Raw genomic sequence first — 13,961 nt, 5'->3', positions numbered from 1 at the left:
GATTATGTTGAGGGAATAAAAGTCACAGATATGACTAGGCCATCCCCACGTCAGAAATGGAAGCGAGAACACATGACGTCCACTTGAAGGACACAGTTTCCAAAACACAAACCAAACCAAAATATCCAAACACAAACAGACAAAAAGAACAACAGAAATACATTTTTGTTATTTTTTCATAATCATTTTATAAAACAGAATTATGTTTTTGATGTGCAACTATACAACAGAAATGTGTTTTCTTTACACAAAATGCATCAGAAAAAAAAATATAACAATAGAAATATGTTTCCGTTGGACAATTTGCTCAACTCAACAACAGAAACGTGTTTTTGTTGCGTAAATGGGGGTGGCCAACAAGTAGCACAATGGAAACATGCTTTCGTTGTATAACTATCAAAATGTACAAACGAAACATGCTTCCATTTTGCAAATGTGGGGTGAAAAAAATTAACAACAAAATCGTAATTTTGTTTCACACTTGAACAATAAAATCACAATTTCATTGTTATTTATTTTTTTTTGTTAGATCTGGATGATCCACTCACCTATTAGTTTTGATGAAAACAAAGATATAAATTTATGATGACTAATGGTTTAAATATAAGTGAATAGAATTTCTATTCTCAGCGAGATTCATGATCATCCATTCCCATTCACCGGAACCTCATCCTAAATCATATCCAACGTCCAATGGATCCCAAAATACTCAAAGATGAATATGCTATGTTATTATTAAGTGTGGTCCACTTATTCTATTTTGTAAAGAAGAAATAATTATAAATAGAATATTTTGTGGAACAATATTATCTTTCCTTTTATAAATGGCTATAGTTTGAATTAAGAATGAAGAACGAATTTAGAAAGAATAGATTCAAAATCATTCTCGTTGAGGAGACCACGCTAGTCTCATATCTCTCCAGCTAGAACCAGAGGATCAAGATTGACAATGTCAGCATTTGAATGCACAAGATTCCATAATGATTCGATCATCCTTCTCCTATAAAAGGCGCATCAAAGCTTCGCTCGAAATTGATGAACAACATTTAAGAACAACATTCACACATTGAGAAAGAACAAAAAGGAAATCAAGAGAAATACTATTGAGTGAAACACGGTGCTAAAATATTTTAATTTTTGCTTAGCAAAGTTTTTGTACCGATTCATACTTCATTGTAAGTGCACTCCTTGAGTGATAGAATCTATGATTCTTCAAACTGTTTGTTTGGTGAAAACCAAGAGTGACTCAATGACAAAATAATACAACGTTGCATACAAGTTTTATATTGAATTGCTTTTCAAGTTACTATTTTATCAATCATCGGACAACAACCCAAAAGACCTTTGTGAAAATTTAGTTTTGTCGCTGGACAATAGTTCTTTATTACTGGACGACAAGATTAAGAACTTGTTTTATTGCAAAATCATTCCCATTGCGAAAAGTTTTATAAGTTTATCTAACACATTATTCAATCCCTCTTTCTAGTGTGATTTATTGGATTTCATTTTTTACCCCATTTGCAATATGTTTCCCACCAAGTGACAATTTGGAAATACAATGAAAAAACACCCACATAGGTAGTGCCAATAGCAATACCCAAGATGTTACAACTCAAATAAAAAAAAGGCCCATATAAGGGAGAGAGAAAAAAAAAAGACTCTTGCTATTGACACCCTTTTCATCATTCCACCCTTCCCTGGTTATTTTTTGTTCGAAGGAATTTCTACTATTCTAACCTTCTCAAAAAATCTAATTTCTTTTAAGAACGTTTTAAGAAAAACAAATTGACGCTTGCTGAGACAAAGCTTTGTTGTAGTTGTAAGAAAAAAAGTGAGCAAAACAAAAATTAAACAATAGGGTCAATAGCATGGTCTGGAAAAAAAATGTGACTTAGAAGGGCCACCCAAACTACATAGGACGAGTGTGTATTTGAAAAGCCCAAAAGAGAATAGAAAGATGAGGTGAATGTGAATGCCTCAAGTTCTTCCTTCCGCAGGTTCCTCCAACTTCCAAGTGATTGACATCGGAAATTGAGGGGTCCCACTGTTGTCCTTTTTTTTGGCCTATCTTTTGAGTCATGTGCGAATGCACTCAAGCACATGGCTTACCCTTCTTTCCCTTTCAATTATACATCCCTCCCTCTTTGGGACCCCACTCTTAACCACCCTACCCATGTGATCGGCCTCCATTTGCACCCCTCTCAAAATTACTAATCTCTCCTCCTCATTTTCTCACTAATCTTATACTATTAGCAACTAGTTTCTACCAACAAGGCTGGAGTCAAGTGAAAGGGATTCATCTGTCACTTGCTACACCAACATTCAAATTCCCACCAAAAAAGATGTTCATATTTAAGATTCAACCCTTTCTCTAATAAAATTACAAACATGTGGGAAACAAAAAATGTTACTAGGTTCTCACATCACATGCTTGCTTTTTTTTTTTTTTTATCTCATTGCAAATTTCCTCTTCAACAACAAACAACCACAGTAGTAATAATAAATGCCTTTTGTTGCTTGCACCACAGACATGGTTGGTTTCCCGTGCCACTTCTAAATGATTTTCAAATCATGAATCGATATAGTTCTGTTGATTCCTTCACAACATGGGCTTTTCATAAATAAAACTATTCTCTAGCTTTTTTTACTTTTAAGTTAATTATGTTTTAAAATTTCAAATTAACACATTACTTTTTCATACTGACTTTATGTTTTAGAATTATGAGCTTGGTTATTAGTATCATCACTTTGGGTGATGTTATCCAAAATAACTTTAAAATATCATGTTAATTTAATGTTTAGAAAATTTATTTTAAAAACTAAAAAAATTAGTAGATATTTTTCTTTAAATTTTTTTTAGATGCGTAGAAAGAGTGAAGAATATTTATTGTTTTGTAACCTTGCATTATAGAAAGCTATGTAATCTTTTATTTTTCAGCGATGCAAAAAGAGGTTAAGATCACAGATATAACATGGAAAAGGTATTATATGATATACAAGATACATGGATTTACAATGTAGTATGTATAATTTTATTAATTAATTCAAATTAACACTTAATTTAAGTAGAGGGGAGAAAAGGAAGTATGACTCGATTGACATTAATGCTTCCCTTTCTGTCATTGTTTATTGGTAGATTGATTGATATATTCTTTTAAGTTGGCAACTTGCAATGAAATTATATATATATATATATATATATATATATATATATATATATATATATATATATATATATATATATATATATATATATATATATATATATATATATATATATATATATATATATATATATATATATAATATTTTTATACTTTTTATGAATATATAATTTTTTCCTGTAGAAAAATAATACTTCACGCGTACGAAACTTATATATTTTATATTGTTACAATTTTTATCATAACATCACATTACTTTCCCCATACAATGATTTTACATATACATTAATTTTCTCTCCCAATATTTTAAGAGTCATGTATTGTATTTTTCAAGAATAAATATACTCTATAGAGCAGCATCAACAGCCAGTAAATAAAATGAGATAATTGAATGGTGCAAAAAATTGGGATAAGATGGTAGCATAGATAGCAATGAATCAAAGGTACAACAAACTCACGTTATCATGAAAAACCCGTACACATAATAAATACAATACTACTATTTATAATAAATAATACACAGTGGGGAATCCAAAACTTCAATTATCCAATCTGCTGCTGGCTTCAAAGTTAAAAGCCAACCGCATCTATTTATAACCCATTCAACCGCTGTATCTGAATCAAACCAAACTTATAAACCATTTAGGCTCTCTTAAAACAAAGGTCCCTCAAACCACTTTCCCCACACTCTTTAGTGTGTCATTTTTTTTTTTGCTCTTTCCCCACAAAGAGGTCTTGGACCCTTCTTCTGTGTAGTGCAATGGCCATGGCTAAGGTTTTCTGTGTTCTGCTTCTGGCACTCCTTGGCATTTCCATGATCACAACTCAGGTTAATTAGTCCCTTCTAAAATAATTCATTATTATACACTAACATGTTACATGTACGTACCATTGTTTTTATGCTATTTACTCTAAGTGTGAACCTTGCTTTGAATTAAATTTTTACTATATGGTTTCAGGTTATGGCAACAGATTCTGCTTATCACTTGGATGGAGTGAGTATTTCTTCCCTTTGTTTTGAGCATTTTCAACTTCTCTTCGTCTCCTAATTGTTGAGAAATTATTGTATAGTTTGAGATCATTTGGTCTGGTTAATCTCTACATGACACGTAATTACATTATTATTTTTTAAATTTATAAGAGTTAATAACGTGTCATGATAAGCCAATTAAAACTACATGTAGTTCGAGACTATATAACAATTTCTCGTGATTAGTGGGCATTTTGCAAAACTGAAAATTCATATCTTGAGTCTTGACTAATTTTTTTTTTCATTAATTTTCAGAGGAATTATGGACCTGGGAGTCTCAAGAGCTCACGTGAGTAATCCCACTCCATTTTTTTGCACACTAAGTTGTCTTATTTGTATACCATGATTCATGAACCTAGAGTTGCTGCAGATTTACCAATTTATATAATATTTTCATGTCATTTGCTTTCAATTATGTGAATTAAGTGCGATCTAATGTTTTACATTTCTGAATTTGGTTTGATATATCAGAGTGCCCTTCTGAATGCACAAGAAGATGTAGCCAGACACAGTACCACAAGCCCTGCATGGTCTTCTGCAAACAATGCTGCAAAAGGTGCCTTTGTGTTCCTCCTGGCTACTATGGGAACAAGTCTGTGTGCCCCTGCTACAATAACTGGAAGACCAAGCGTGGAGGACCCAAATGCCCCTGAAAATTGAAAATATAAGCATAATTTCACCTACAATTTCATATATACTACTCAAAGTGGAACTATAAACTATATATATATATATATATATATGGCCATTTCTATGTTTTGGGCAGCACCTACTACAGTTGGGTTGTCACTAGACTAATACCATCTTGTTCTCTACCATGAAATTAGTTCAATTATTAATTTCATGAAGAAACCTATATGTTACTCCCTTTCCTAAACAGGTATGAGAGGGGTGTTCTACTAATTAGTCAATTATCTTTGTCATTGTACTTTTTTTAGTTTTATATATAATGAAGTTATTTTATAATTTTTGTCTGATATAATATAATGTATTACGACAGACATGTCATGTAGGTAAGAGGATCTATAGATCCAACCTATGTCAGCAAAAAGAAAGAAAAATATGTAGATCCAACCTTATTTTAATTCTTGTATCTCTTGATTCACTTCAGTTTCCTATACTTCTGCGTGTAGAATCTGGCATCTGCATCAGAAGTAGCAGGGCCATACTGCATCAGTGATACTTACAAATATGACACATGGGACGTACAAAATATATAAGAAGTAGGCTTAAATAATTTTTTATTACGGTAATTTAGTGTTTTTTTTCGTACTTGTAAAACTATTTTTTTATTTTTAATCTTTTTCAATTATATTTATTTTATTTTTCATTCTTATAGTGCTTTAAATAACATTTTTTTACTGTTTAAAGGGTTATTTAAAGTATTTTAAGGACTAAAAACAAATAAAATATAATTTAAAAATAACTAAAAATAAATGAATATTATATTACAAGGACTAAAAAGTATTTAAATTTAAAAAGAAAAAGCTTTTTAAATATGTTTGTATTCTTTATATTATATTTTTTTTAGTTTTGGTCTTTGTAATTTTTTTAAATGATCCTTTTAAAATTTATATTTTGTAGGAGTTATAAGATTAACTTGGTGGTGAAGAGAGAATGAAGGGAATAAAAGTTATGAGTTTGAATTTTCCACTGACAAAAACCAACAACTAACAATTAAGTGAAAGAAAAAACATATAAAAACAAATAAATCTATTTGATCTTGGATAAATTCTTTTTTAGTCTCCCAAGTTGAAAAAAATATTAGTCCATTAAATTTCAAAAAAATAGATTTTTATTCTATGGAGCTAGACAACGTCATCAGAAGTGATGATGATTGGGGATGGCAAGAAACCCCATACTTGTGGGTATCCTTCCAAAACCGGCCTAGCTTTGATGAAAAAATATTTGTTTTGATTAGATATAGGTATTACCCAACTTTTTAAAATCAGGACATGGATGGGGTGGGTATATAAATACCTGTCTCGTCCCAGTATATGTCCCGATCCCCGAAATATATGCTCATTGTATTTTCCTTATTTATTTAATCTTTTTATAAGACTTGTTTTTTTTATTATAGTAGGTTGAGTTTATGTTTTGAATCATTACATTTTTACAACTTATTTAATTTAATGACATCTAAAATTGGTTTTAGATTTAAAATTAGACAGAAAACATATACAAATTATATTGTTATAAAGTAGTAACCATTTTTAGTAGGCAAAGACGGGACTAGGTGGATATATTTGACCTCAAACGAGAGACCGAGAATGAGGACAAAATTGTATCTCCATTGAAGATCATGGATGGGAATGGTGTTGGGGAGCAAAACAAGGACGAGAATAGGAAATGACATACTCATTCTCAACCATGCCTAGTGAATAGGTAGTGTTCAAGGTGAACACATATCAAATTTGGATAGTGTCATGTCATCACTTTTCACCACTTTATATTTGAAAACATTTCATTGATACTCTATATGTAACGTTAATATCTCCTTAATGTTTGAAACATTATATTGATACATTTTTTTATTACACTAATCTCTATAAAGGAGATTATTATAGTGACAAAAAATAGAAGATATTTGTATAATGTGTGTGAGATTAATACATATAGATACGTAGATATATAAATATATAAATGACCTTTACTGAAGACTTTTTTTTAAAAGCTTTTTTTAATGGACTATACGTTGAAATAATTAAATTCTCACCCGTGTTTCAAATATTTTTATTTATTTATAATATACCCTTTTTACAAATGTATAACGGAAATATGTTTTTATTATGTGTCTCAATTGAGATATATAACGAAAATGTATTTTCATTATGCATATGCAAATGACACAATAAAAATATGATTTTACAATAGTTTTCTTATTTAACTTTAATAGAAATATGATTCTATTGTATTTTTTACAAAATGTAATCACATTTATTTGAAACCAAAAATAAAATCTTTCTGAATGTACACAACCGGGAGAAGAATAGGAGGTAAGAGGCTAAAAGTGAAACAATAGGACTCCAAAATGGAAGGAGGGGTGAGGAGGTGAGAAGAAGTGGGGTTGCAACGTGTGTGAGAACTGAGAAGGGGAACAGGGAGGGGTGTAGGGAAATCTGACAGGGCTAGGCATTTTTTCACATTATTTTTTAAAAGTAAGGGGTGAGAATAATAATTAAGCAGATGAGAATAGCAACTAGCAAGAGAAACTATTTTCATCGGCTATCACTTTTTAGGCCCAATTATTTTGCTTGGGCAGGCCGAAAAAGTGAGTAACCCAACAAAAAGAAAAAGTTACATGCTATATTCATTCCCCTTCTTTGCTTATCCACTCTCATTTTTAAGTAAATAGGGAGATATACTTTTTGAAAAACAAATTAAAAAGGAAAGTGAAAAAGTAAAAAAGGGGAGTGAATATAGCAATTGCCAAAGAAAAAGAAGAAAGTGAACTTATTGGCTTCTTGCAAATATGAGACCTTAAGAAGGAGTGACACATCGTTATTACTTATTACCGCTATTTATTGAGACAACCAGCAAAAAAAAAAAAAACTATTTATAGAGATCACTCTTTCTTACGAACTAAGCGAATGTAAATTTTATTATTATTATGACGTTCTTCTGCCCAATAGGTAAATTAGACAATGTGATTAAGTTGTCATTTCAATTTTACTGGCCCCTAAAAGATAAGATAAGAAATTTCAGTAAAGTTAAGTTTCTTGACATGGTGTCGGTTGACACGTGACACCTTATCATCCTGTGTTTGGCCGGAAAAAGTTCCCTAATAATTTGCTTTGTTTTGTTATGGATACGAAAAAATAAAATAATTAGTAGCAGTAGATAATTAGTAAAAGGAAGTGGTCCAATAGTTTATCCTCGAGATATTGTATGGAATTTATGTGAAGCAAAATGGAATAGGATTAGGAGCTCATTGTATTCCTTAATTTCATAGTATTTTCTATTTTCTGACCTACCAAAAAATTGAGAGAGTGTCAAAATGATGTGCCCATAAAGCATGCAGCATACTTTATTAGTTTAACTATAGGTTCTAAAAATATAAATAAGTTGGTGTATATAGTTAAGAATAAGGTTCTTTCCCCTCTCATGCGCTTACTTTACAGTTGTCTTGTTCATTTACTGCATGAACCAATTGCAATAAAAACAATAGGTTATTCGTATTCAAAGCCTTTTTTCTAGTTAAATTTAATTTCTCTCTTTTTTAGGTGGAAATTTATATTCTTATTCCTAATAGCACCTAGAAATATCCCAGTGAAATAGTACAAAACTATCAAAATCGTGAAAAAAAATAATAAAAAGTCTCATTCACTCTAAGGCGTTAGCAAGTTGCCAACCATCCCTAGTCAATCCTTTGTTGCTTCATGTTCATGGTAAGATTATTTTCCACAATCCTTGTGCAAATCAAGATTTTGACTTTTCGCCAAAAATTATTTGACACAATACCACACCCTATTACTTCAAATTTCAAACTTAATAATTTCCTAATTGGTGGCATAAAACCTAATCAATGTAATAGATATGCAGTGACATAAAACAATTCCATATTAATTAATTTTAAATTATCATATATAATAAATTTATTAAATTTTATATTAATTAATTTTAAGTCATATTAATAATAAAAGTTTAATGTCTAAGTATTTACAACATAAAATAATTTTATACTATTATCTAATTATAAATTATCATTTAAATTATTTTAAGATAATTTAAAAGTTAAAAAATTTATCATACATAATAAATTATAATTTAATAAATTTATAAATCTTTTTATACTGTTCATGTATAACTATTCTTTGCTGATATTAATTTCTGACTAGTTAATAATATTTTTTCGTTTATTTTTAATTAGTTAATAATATAATTTTTTATACCGTCAATATACAATATACAGAAATTAAACTCAAGTTATATTTAAGGTGCAATATAAGTCAGACAGAAAGAGTGTTCCCTACTTCCTTTAATTTCTCATTATGAACAGCCATAAATGAGAATATAAATATATTTTTTTAGTAAGAATATAAATACTTTAAGAACTCTAGTCAGTACTAGTAGGTCTATACATTTATTTGATGGGTATTTGAATTCCGCAAGAAAAGGTTGAGAATCGAAGGATAAATGTGTGATGAAACTCGCATTTCGCAATTCGCACACGTTGGGCGTGCACCGCTAAACAAAACATAAACCTTTGCTAAGAAAGTTTCTTCCTTTTTTCTCTTCTGCTGTTTGAATGTGAAGACGCAGCACAGTGATGAAGTGAAGTGCTGCATCAACCTCAATGATCTCAGGTACCCATTCTTGCTCTACCCAACAACTTCGTTTCATCGAAAAATTCTTGTCTACTTAGATGCCAATTGCTCTTCAATTTTCTTGGGTTTCTTATGATTTTACATCCTAAGATTGCTTTTTGGAATGCTGAAGCTGAGAACTTTTTCTTTTGGGTGTTTTTTTGTTGCTAGTTTTGGACCTTTTGGTTTGGCTCAAAAGGTTGAATTTCAAAGAAATTCTTGGTTGATGGTTGATGCTATGTCTCATCAGTGTGTTCTATAAGAAGTTGGGGTTTTGCCATCGCTATGTATGTAGCTAGTCATTGCATTTGAGAACTGTTGGGGATCTTCTCCAACATTGTAGAAGGTTGAGAAGACATTAGTTGGTGGGCATGGTTTTGTGTTCGAGGGATTTGAGCTTTGGATGCAGATTGAAGAGGGCTAACTGTTAAATCCATAACTCCCATCAAGGTTTTTGCTTTGTGTGTTTGTGGAAATAGCATACCCTTTGAGCTGCTCTGTCTATTTTCTTCTGGTGTCTTGTTCTATTTTCTGGAAGGTTGCTTCATTGGACCCTTGTTTGATCTTCAACAATGTCAGAGAAGATCATGGTTCACTCAAGGTTTATATTTTGTGTGATGATAATTTCTATGTTCCTTTTGAGCCTGTCTTCCATTTTCCTACTCCAGTTTAGTAGTCATTCTTTGATACCTAGATCAGCGTTAGAACTTATTCTTGTCAATAATGCGTCGCTTTACTTCATGCCCAATTTGAAGAGAGAACAAATTTTACTCCCTCCCTCTGGGGATTCAAATTTTCAATCACAAAAACCCAGAGAATCTGACTGTCATGCTTCCGATTTGAGCCAGAAAACAACTTCTGTAGGACAGCAGATGAATATGGCATCGCACCCAACTCGGCCATTATTGAAAGTATTCATGTATGACTTGCCTCCAGAATTTCACTTTGGGTTATTGGGTTGGAAGGGAAGTGTGAATCAGACATGGCCCGAGGTGGATAACCCCGAGCGTATCCCCCGCTATCCAGGTGGTCTGAACTTGCAGCACAGCATGGAATACTGGCTCACCCTTGATCTTCTGTCATCAAAAGTTGGCCAGCCTTGCACTGCAATTAGAGTGCAGGATTCAAGTCAAGCAGATGTTATTTTTGTGCCATTTTTCTCATCACTGAGTTACAATAGGCATTCCAAGCTTAATGGACAGGAGAAAGTTAGCCTTAACAAAAGGTTGCAAGACAGATTGGTACAGTTCTTAATGGGCCGGAAAGAATGGAAACGTTCAGGAGGGAAGGATCATCTAATTGTAGCCCACCATCCTAACAGCTTGTTGGATGCAAGAAGAAGGTTGGGTGCTGCTATGCTTGTACTTGCTGATTTTGGAAGGTATCCTGTTGAATTAGCAAATATCAAGAAAGATATAATAGCTCCCTACAGGCATCTAGTAGGCACCATACCAAGAGCCGAATCAGCTTCATTTGAAAAACGTACCACACTGGTGTATTTCCAGGGAGCAATATACAGGAAAGATGTGAGTTTCTACCACACTCATGTTATCTGCTTAATGCATTGTTAACTTATTATGTAAAAAATTCTCACACTGACTTGTGATACGATCCCCTTCCTTTTTTTTTGTGGTAACTCCATCTATGATTAAATTGGCTATTGATCATGCTCATTTAAGATTAGCAAAATGCCTCTGTTCCGTTGTATCGAGTATTGGCATGATGTCAAGGTGCTTTAGCTTCTTAACTTGTTAATAGGTGGAATTCAGAATTAGCAACAACTTCCTCGTTGTAACATCCTTATATTTTTTGGCTTAGAAAGTAGATCTCAGAAACCCTCACATTTCAACCAGTAGGTAACTCACTCATGTCATCTAAAGAACACACACACACCACCTTGGGTACCTGGGGCTTTTTGAAGGTGGGATTTGATCCCAGGAACTTGCATTCACTGATTCACCCTGGCACCTTCTTGTAGCAAATTTGATACGAGCATTGAGAACTGGCACATGAGTGACATGACAAATATTGTCACCCTGCCTCTTTTAGCCACAAGCACCATATCCTTCACGTCATTGGTATTGAATTATCAATTACAAAAGAAAAAAAAAACTTCAACTCCACCTTCTATGGCAAAATGGCACTAACTGCACCTCTCTCAAGATGTCAATCATAGATCATATTTTTTATTGAACTTCAAAAGGCTTTAACGATGTCAATAGTAGCGTCACTGAGCTCACTATAATGCATTAGTTGAATATATAATCATGTAGAAGTTTAATCAGTTCAGGTAGGTCCATTTATAGCTTCTATACAAGCCTTCAATTCTGAGGTGGTATAAGAGAATGTTACATTTTTCATGCTGGCAAATGTAAGAAAGCACTTTGATGGTTTGTTTCTAAACAGTTTTATTGAATTATTTTCTTTTGACATCTATGAACAATACATATACTAGGCACATGATTCAGGTTCAATTCATGGGAATACTAAAACACATCCTGCTAAGATTGCTTTATGAGAATCATTGCGATGATGTAATTTCTGCAGTCTTTCCATGGATACTACTTTCCTTATCAATTTTATTGTATTAATTCTAGATGTTCCAAATAGTCTATCTTCACTTTAAATAGTTAAATTATCATATTGAGACTCTAGGGAGGAGCCATTCGCCAAGAACTGTACTACCTCCTCAAAGATGAGAATGATGTTCATTTCACATTTGGGAGCATAGGAGGAAATGGGATTAATCAGGCTAGCCAGGGCATGGCCTTGTCGAAATTCTGCCTCAACATTGCAGGGGATACCCCATCCTCAAATCGCCTTTTTGATGCCATAGTAAGCCACTGTGTTCCTGTGATCATCAGTGATGAAATTGAGCTACCCTTTGAAGATGACTTGGACTACTCTGACTTTTCCATAATTGTCCATGCCTCTGATGCCATGAAGAAAGGCTACCTGCTGAATCTCCTTCGTTCAATCAAGCGTGACGAGTGGAACAAGATGTGGGAAAGATTGAAGCAGATTACACACCACTTTGAGTATCAGTATCCATCCCAACCTGGGGATGCAGTGAATATGATATGGCAGCAAGTTGAACATAAGATATCTTCGATAAGGTTCAATTTGCACAGGAAGAACAGATACCAGAGATCTTAGCTTCGTGTTAAGACTAACTGAAATGCTGAGATTCTGTTACATTAGAATCTGCTGACCTTGGTCAGTCAAGTTCAACATGCCAGTGGAAGACACAAACCTACTCTCATGTTTTGCCACTAGAAGGCTTCTTTTTCTTCCTTTTAATTTTTTCTTTTTGCTGAATAACATATTGTTGATGAAAAATAGATTTTATATTTTAATGTCGAAGCATACCTCATTATTTGTCCTCTTCTTGGCATATGAATCTTAGGAAAAACTAAAAGCAAAAAAATTGATTGGAATATACTAATAGTTTAGAAGTTGTTTATGCTATTATTCAATCATGAATTGTTGTATAATTAAAAATTGTTATTTTCTTATAATAATTATTTTGAAAGTCATATTTAAGATAATTTTTTATTAGTCCATTTATAATGACAATATATTGAAATTAAATTTAAAAAACCTTAATTAAATCACAAATTATTGGTAATTTGGGTAATTTGTTTTTCCTAAAGAACCATTATCACTAATGCTGTGATGGTATATTAGTGTACTTGTCACGGCATTGATGATCATGGTTTGCATTATCGCAAGTGGTGATTAATTATCATTAATTTGCAAAGAAGAAAATCTGCAGGGTACAATAAAGCTGAAATGTAGAGACTCTTCACATGGAAACTGCATCCTAATTTTACTAAATGGAAGCATGGATACCAACATTGTTGTTACCAAGCTTGAGTCTTGTGAACAGAAAAAAAAAAGTAATTAGAATGAGAAGCTCTCATTGTATGTCCATAAGTAGATAGCTACTGTATTATGCAGGAAAAAGGTCAACATATCCGTTGCGGAAAGACAAGAGCACAAGTGTCACTAGAGCAAAAGTCATTTGTAAATAGATAGATAAATATATATAGTGAGAGTGAGAGAGAAATCCACTATATTCTGTATTTGATAACTAACAATATCATGAAACTATCTAGCTATTCTTCAATACCTATGATTTCTTTACACAATGCTTCAGCAGCAATTCATCACCTGACAGAAAGACTCAACAAAACTAAAAACACATGAGGGGGAAAAGAACATTGAAAACCGACCAACCTCATCAAGAAACTGTCAACGAAGCAAAGAACAATCTTCTCATTAGGGAACTCATTTGTCATAATCTCTCAGCAGCATAGCAAAAAGGAAATAGCCACAGCTTGTTAAGTTGTTAACATCTATTGTGAATTGGGTCTGACCCTTTTCGAACTGTCCTTTTGTTTGATTGATTAGGATCAAATGTCATTGAAGGTGCAGGTGCCAACTCCAGCTGTGATTGCA

General features: G+C 32.5%; 2 protein-coding genes across 2 annotated transcripts; both read left to right on the top strand.

Annotated features, from left to right (window-relative positions):
• The first annotated feature begins 3,736 nt into the window (after nt 1–3,736).
• On the top strand, nt 3,737–5,279 carry GASA5 (gibberellin-regulated protein 5). Its single transcript, NM_001371563.1, has 4 exons — nt 3,737–3,993; nt 4,124–4,159; nt 4,450–4,483; nt 4,666–5,279. The coding sequence occupies exons 1-4, from the start codon at nt 3,925–3,927 to the stop codon at nt 4,845–4,847; spliced, it is 321 nt and encodes a 106-aa protein (NP_001358492.1). The 5' UTR covers nt 3,737–3,924; the 3' UTR covers nt 4,848–5,279.
• Nucleotides 5,280–9,243: 3,964 nt separating this feature from the next.
• Nucleotides 9,244–12,856, top strand: LOC100783846 (probable arabinosyltransferase ARAD1). Its single transcript, XM_014774758.3, has 3 exons — nt 9,244–9,500; nt 9,672–11,026; nt 12,156–12,856. Exons 2-3 carry the CDS (start codon nt 10,073–10,075, stop codon nt 12,654–12,656), a joined length of 1,455 nt encoding a protein of 484 aa, XP_014630244.1. The 5' UTR covers nt 9,244–9,500; nt 9,672–10,072; the 3' UTR covers nt 12,657–12,856.
• Nucleotides 12,857–13,961: the final 1,105 nt, after the last annotated feature.

This window comes from Glycine max, chromosome 4 (assembly GCF_000004515.6).
Source record: "Glycine max cultivar Williams 82 chromosome 4, Glycine_max_v4.0, whole genome shotgun sequence".
NCBI lineage: Eukaryota > Viridiplantae > Streptophyta > Magnoliopsida > Fabales > Fabaceae > Glycine > Glycine max.
The sequence above is the reverse complement of the archived record's forward strand: the minus strand, read 5'-3'. Positions and strand labels throughout refer to the sequence as shown.

Coding starts and splice junctions, on each gene's coding strand:
- GASA5 (NM_001371563.1), top strand. CDS start 3,925: ATGGCCATGGCTAAGGTTTTCTGTGTTCTGCTTCTGGCACTCCTTGGC. Junction 4,160..4,449: donor CTGCTTATCACTTGGATGGA/GTGAGTATTTCT, acceptor ATTAATTTTCAG/AGGAATTATGGACCTGGGAG. Junction 4,484..4,665: donor TGGGAGTCTCAAGAGCTCAC/GTGAGTAATCCC, acceptor TTGATATATCAG/AGTGCCCTTCTGAATGCACA.
- LOC100783846 (XM_014774758.3), top strand. CDS start 10,073: ATGTCAGAGAAGATCATGGTTCACTCAAGGTTTATATTTTGTGTGATG. Junction 11,027..12,155: donor GAGCAATATACAGGAAAGAT/GTGAGTTTCTAC, acceptor TTGAGACTCTAG/GGAGGAGCCATTCGCCAAGA.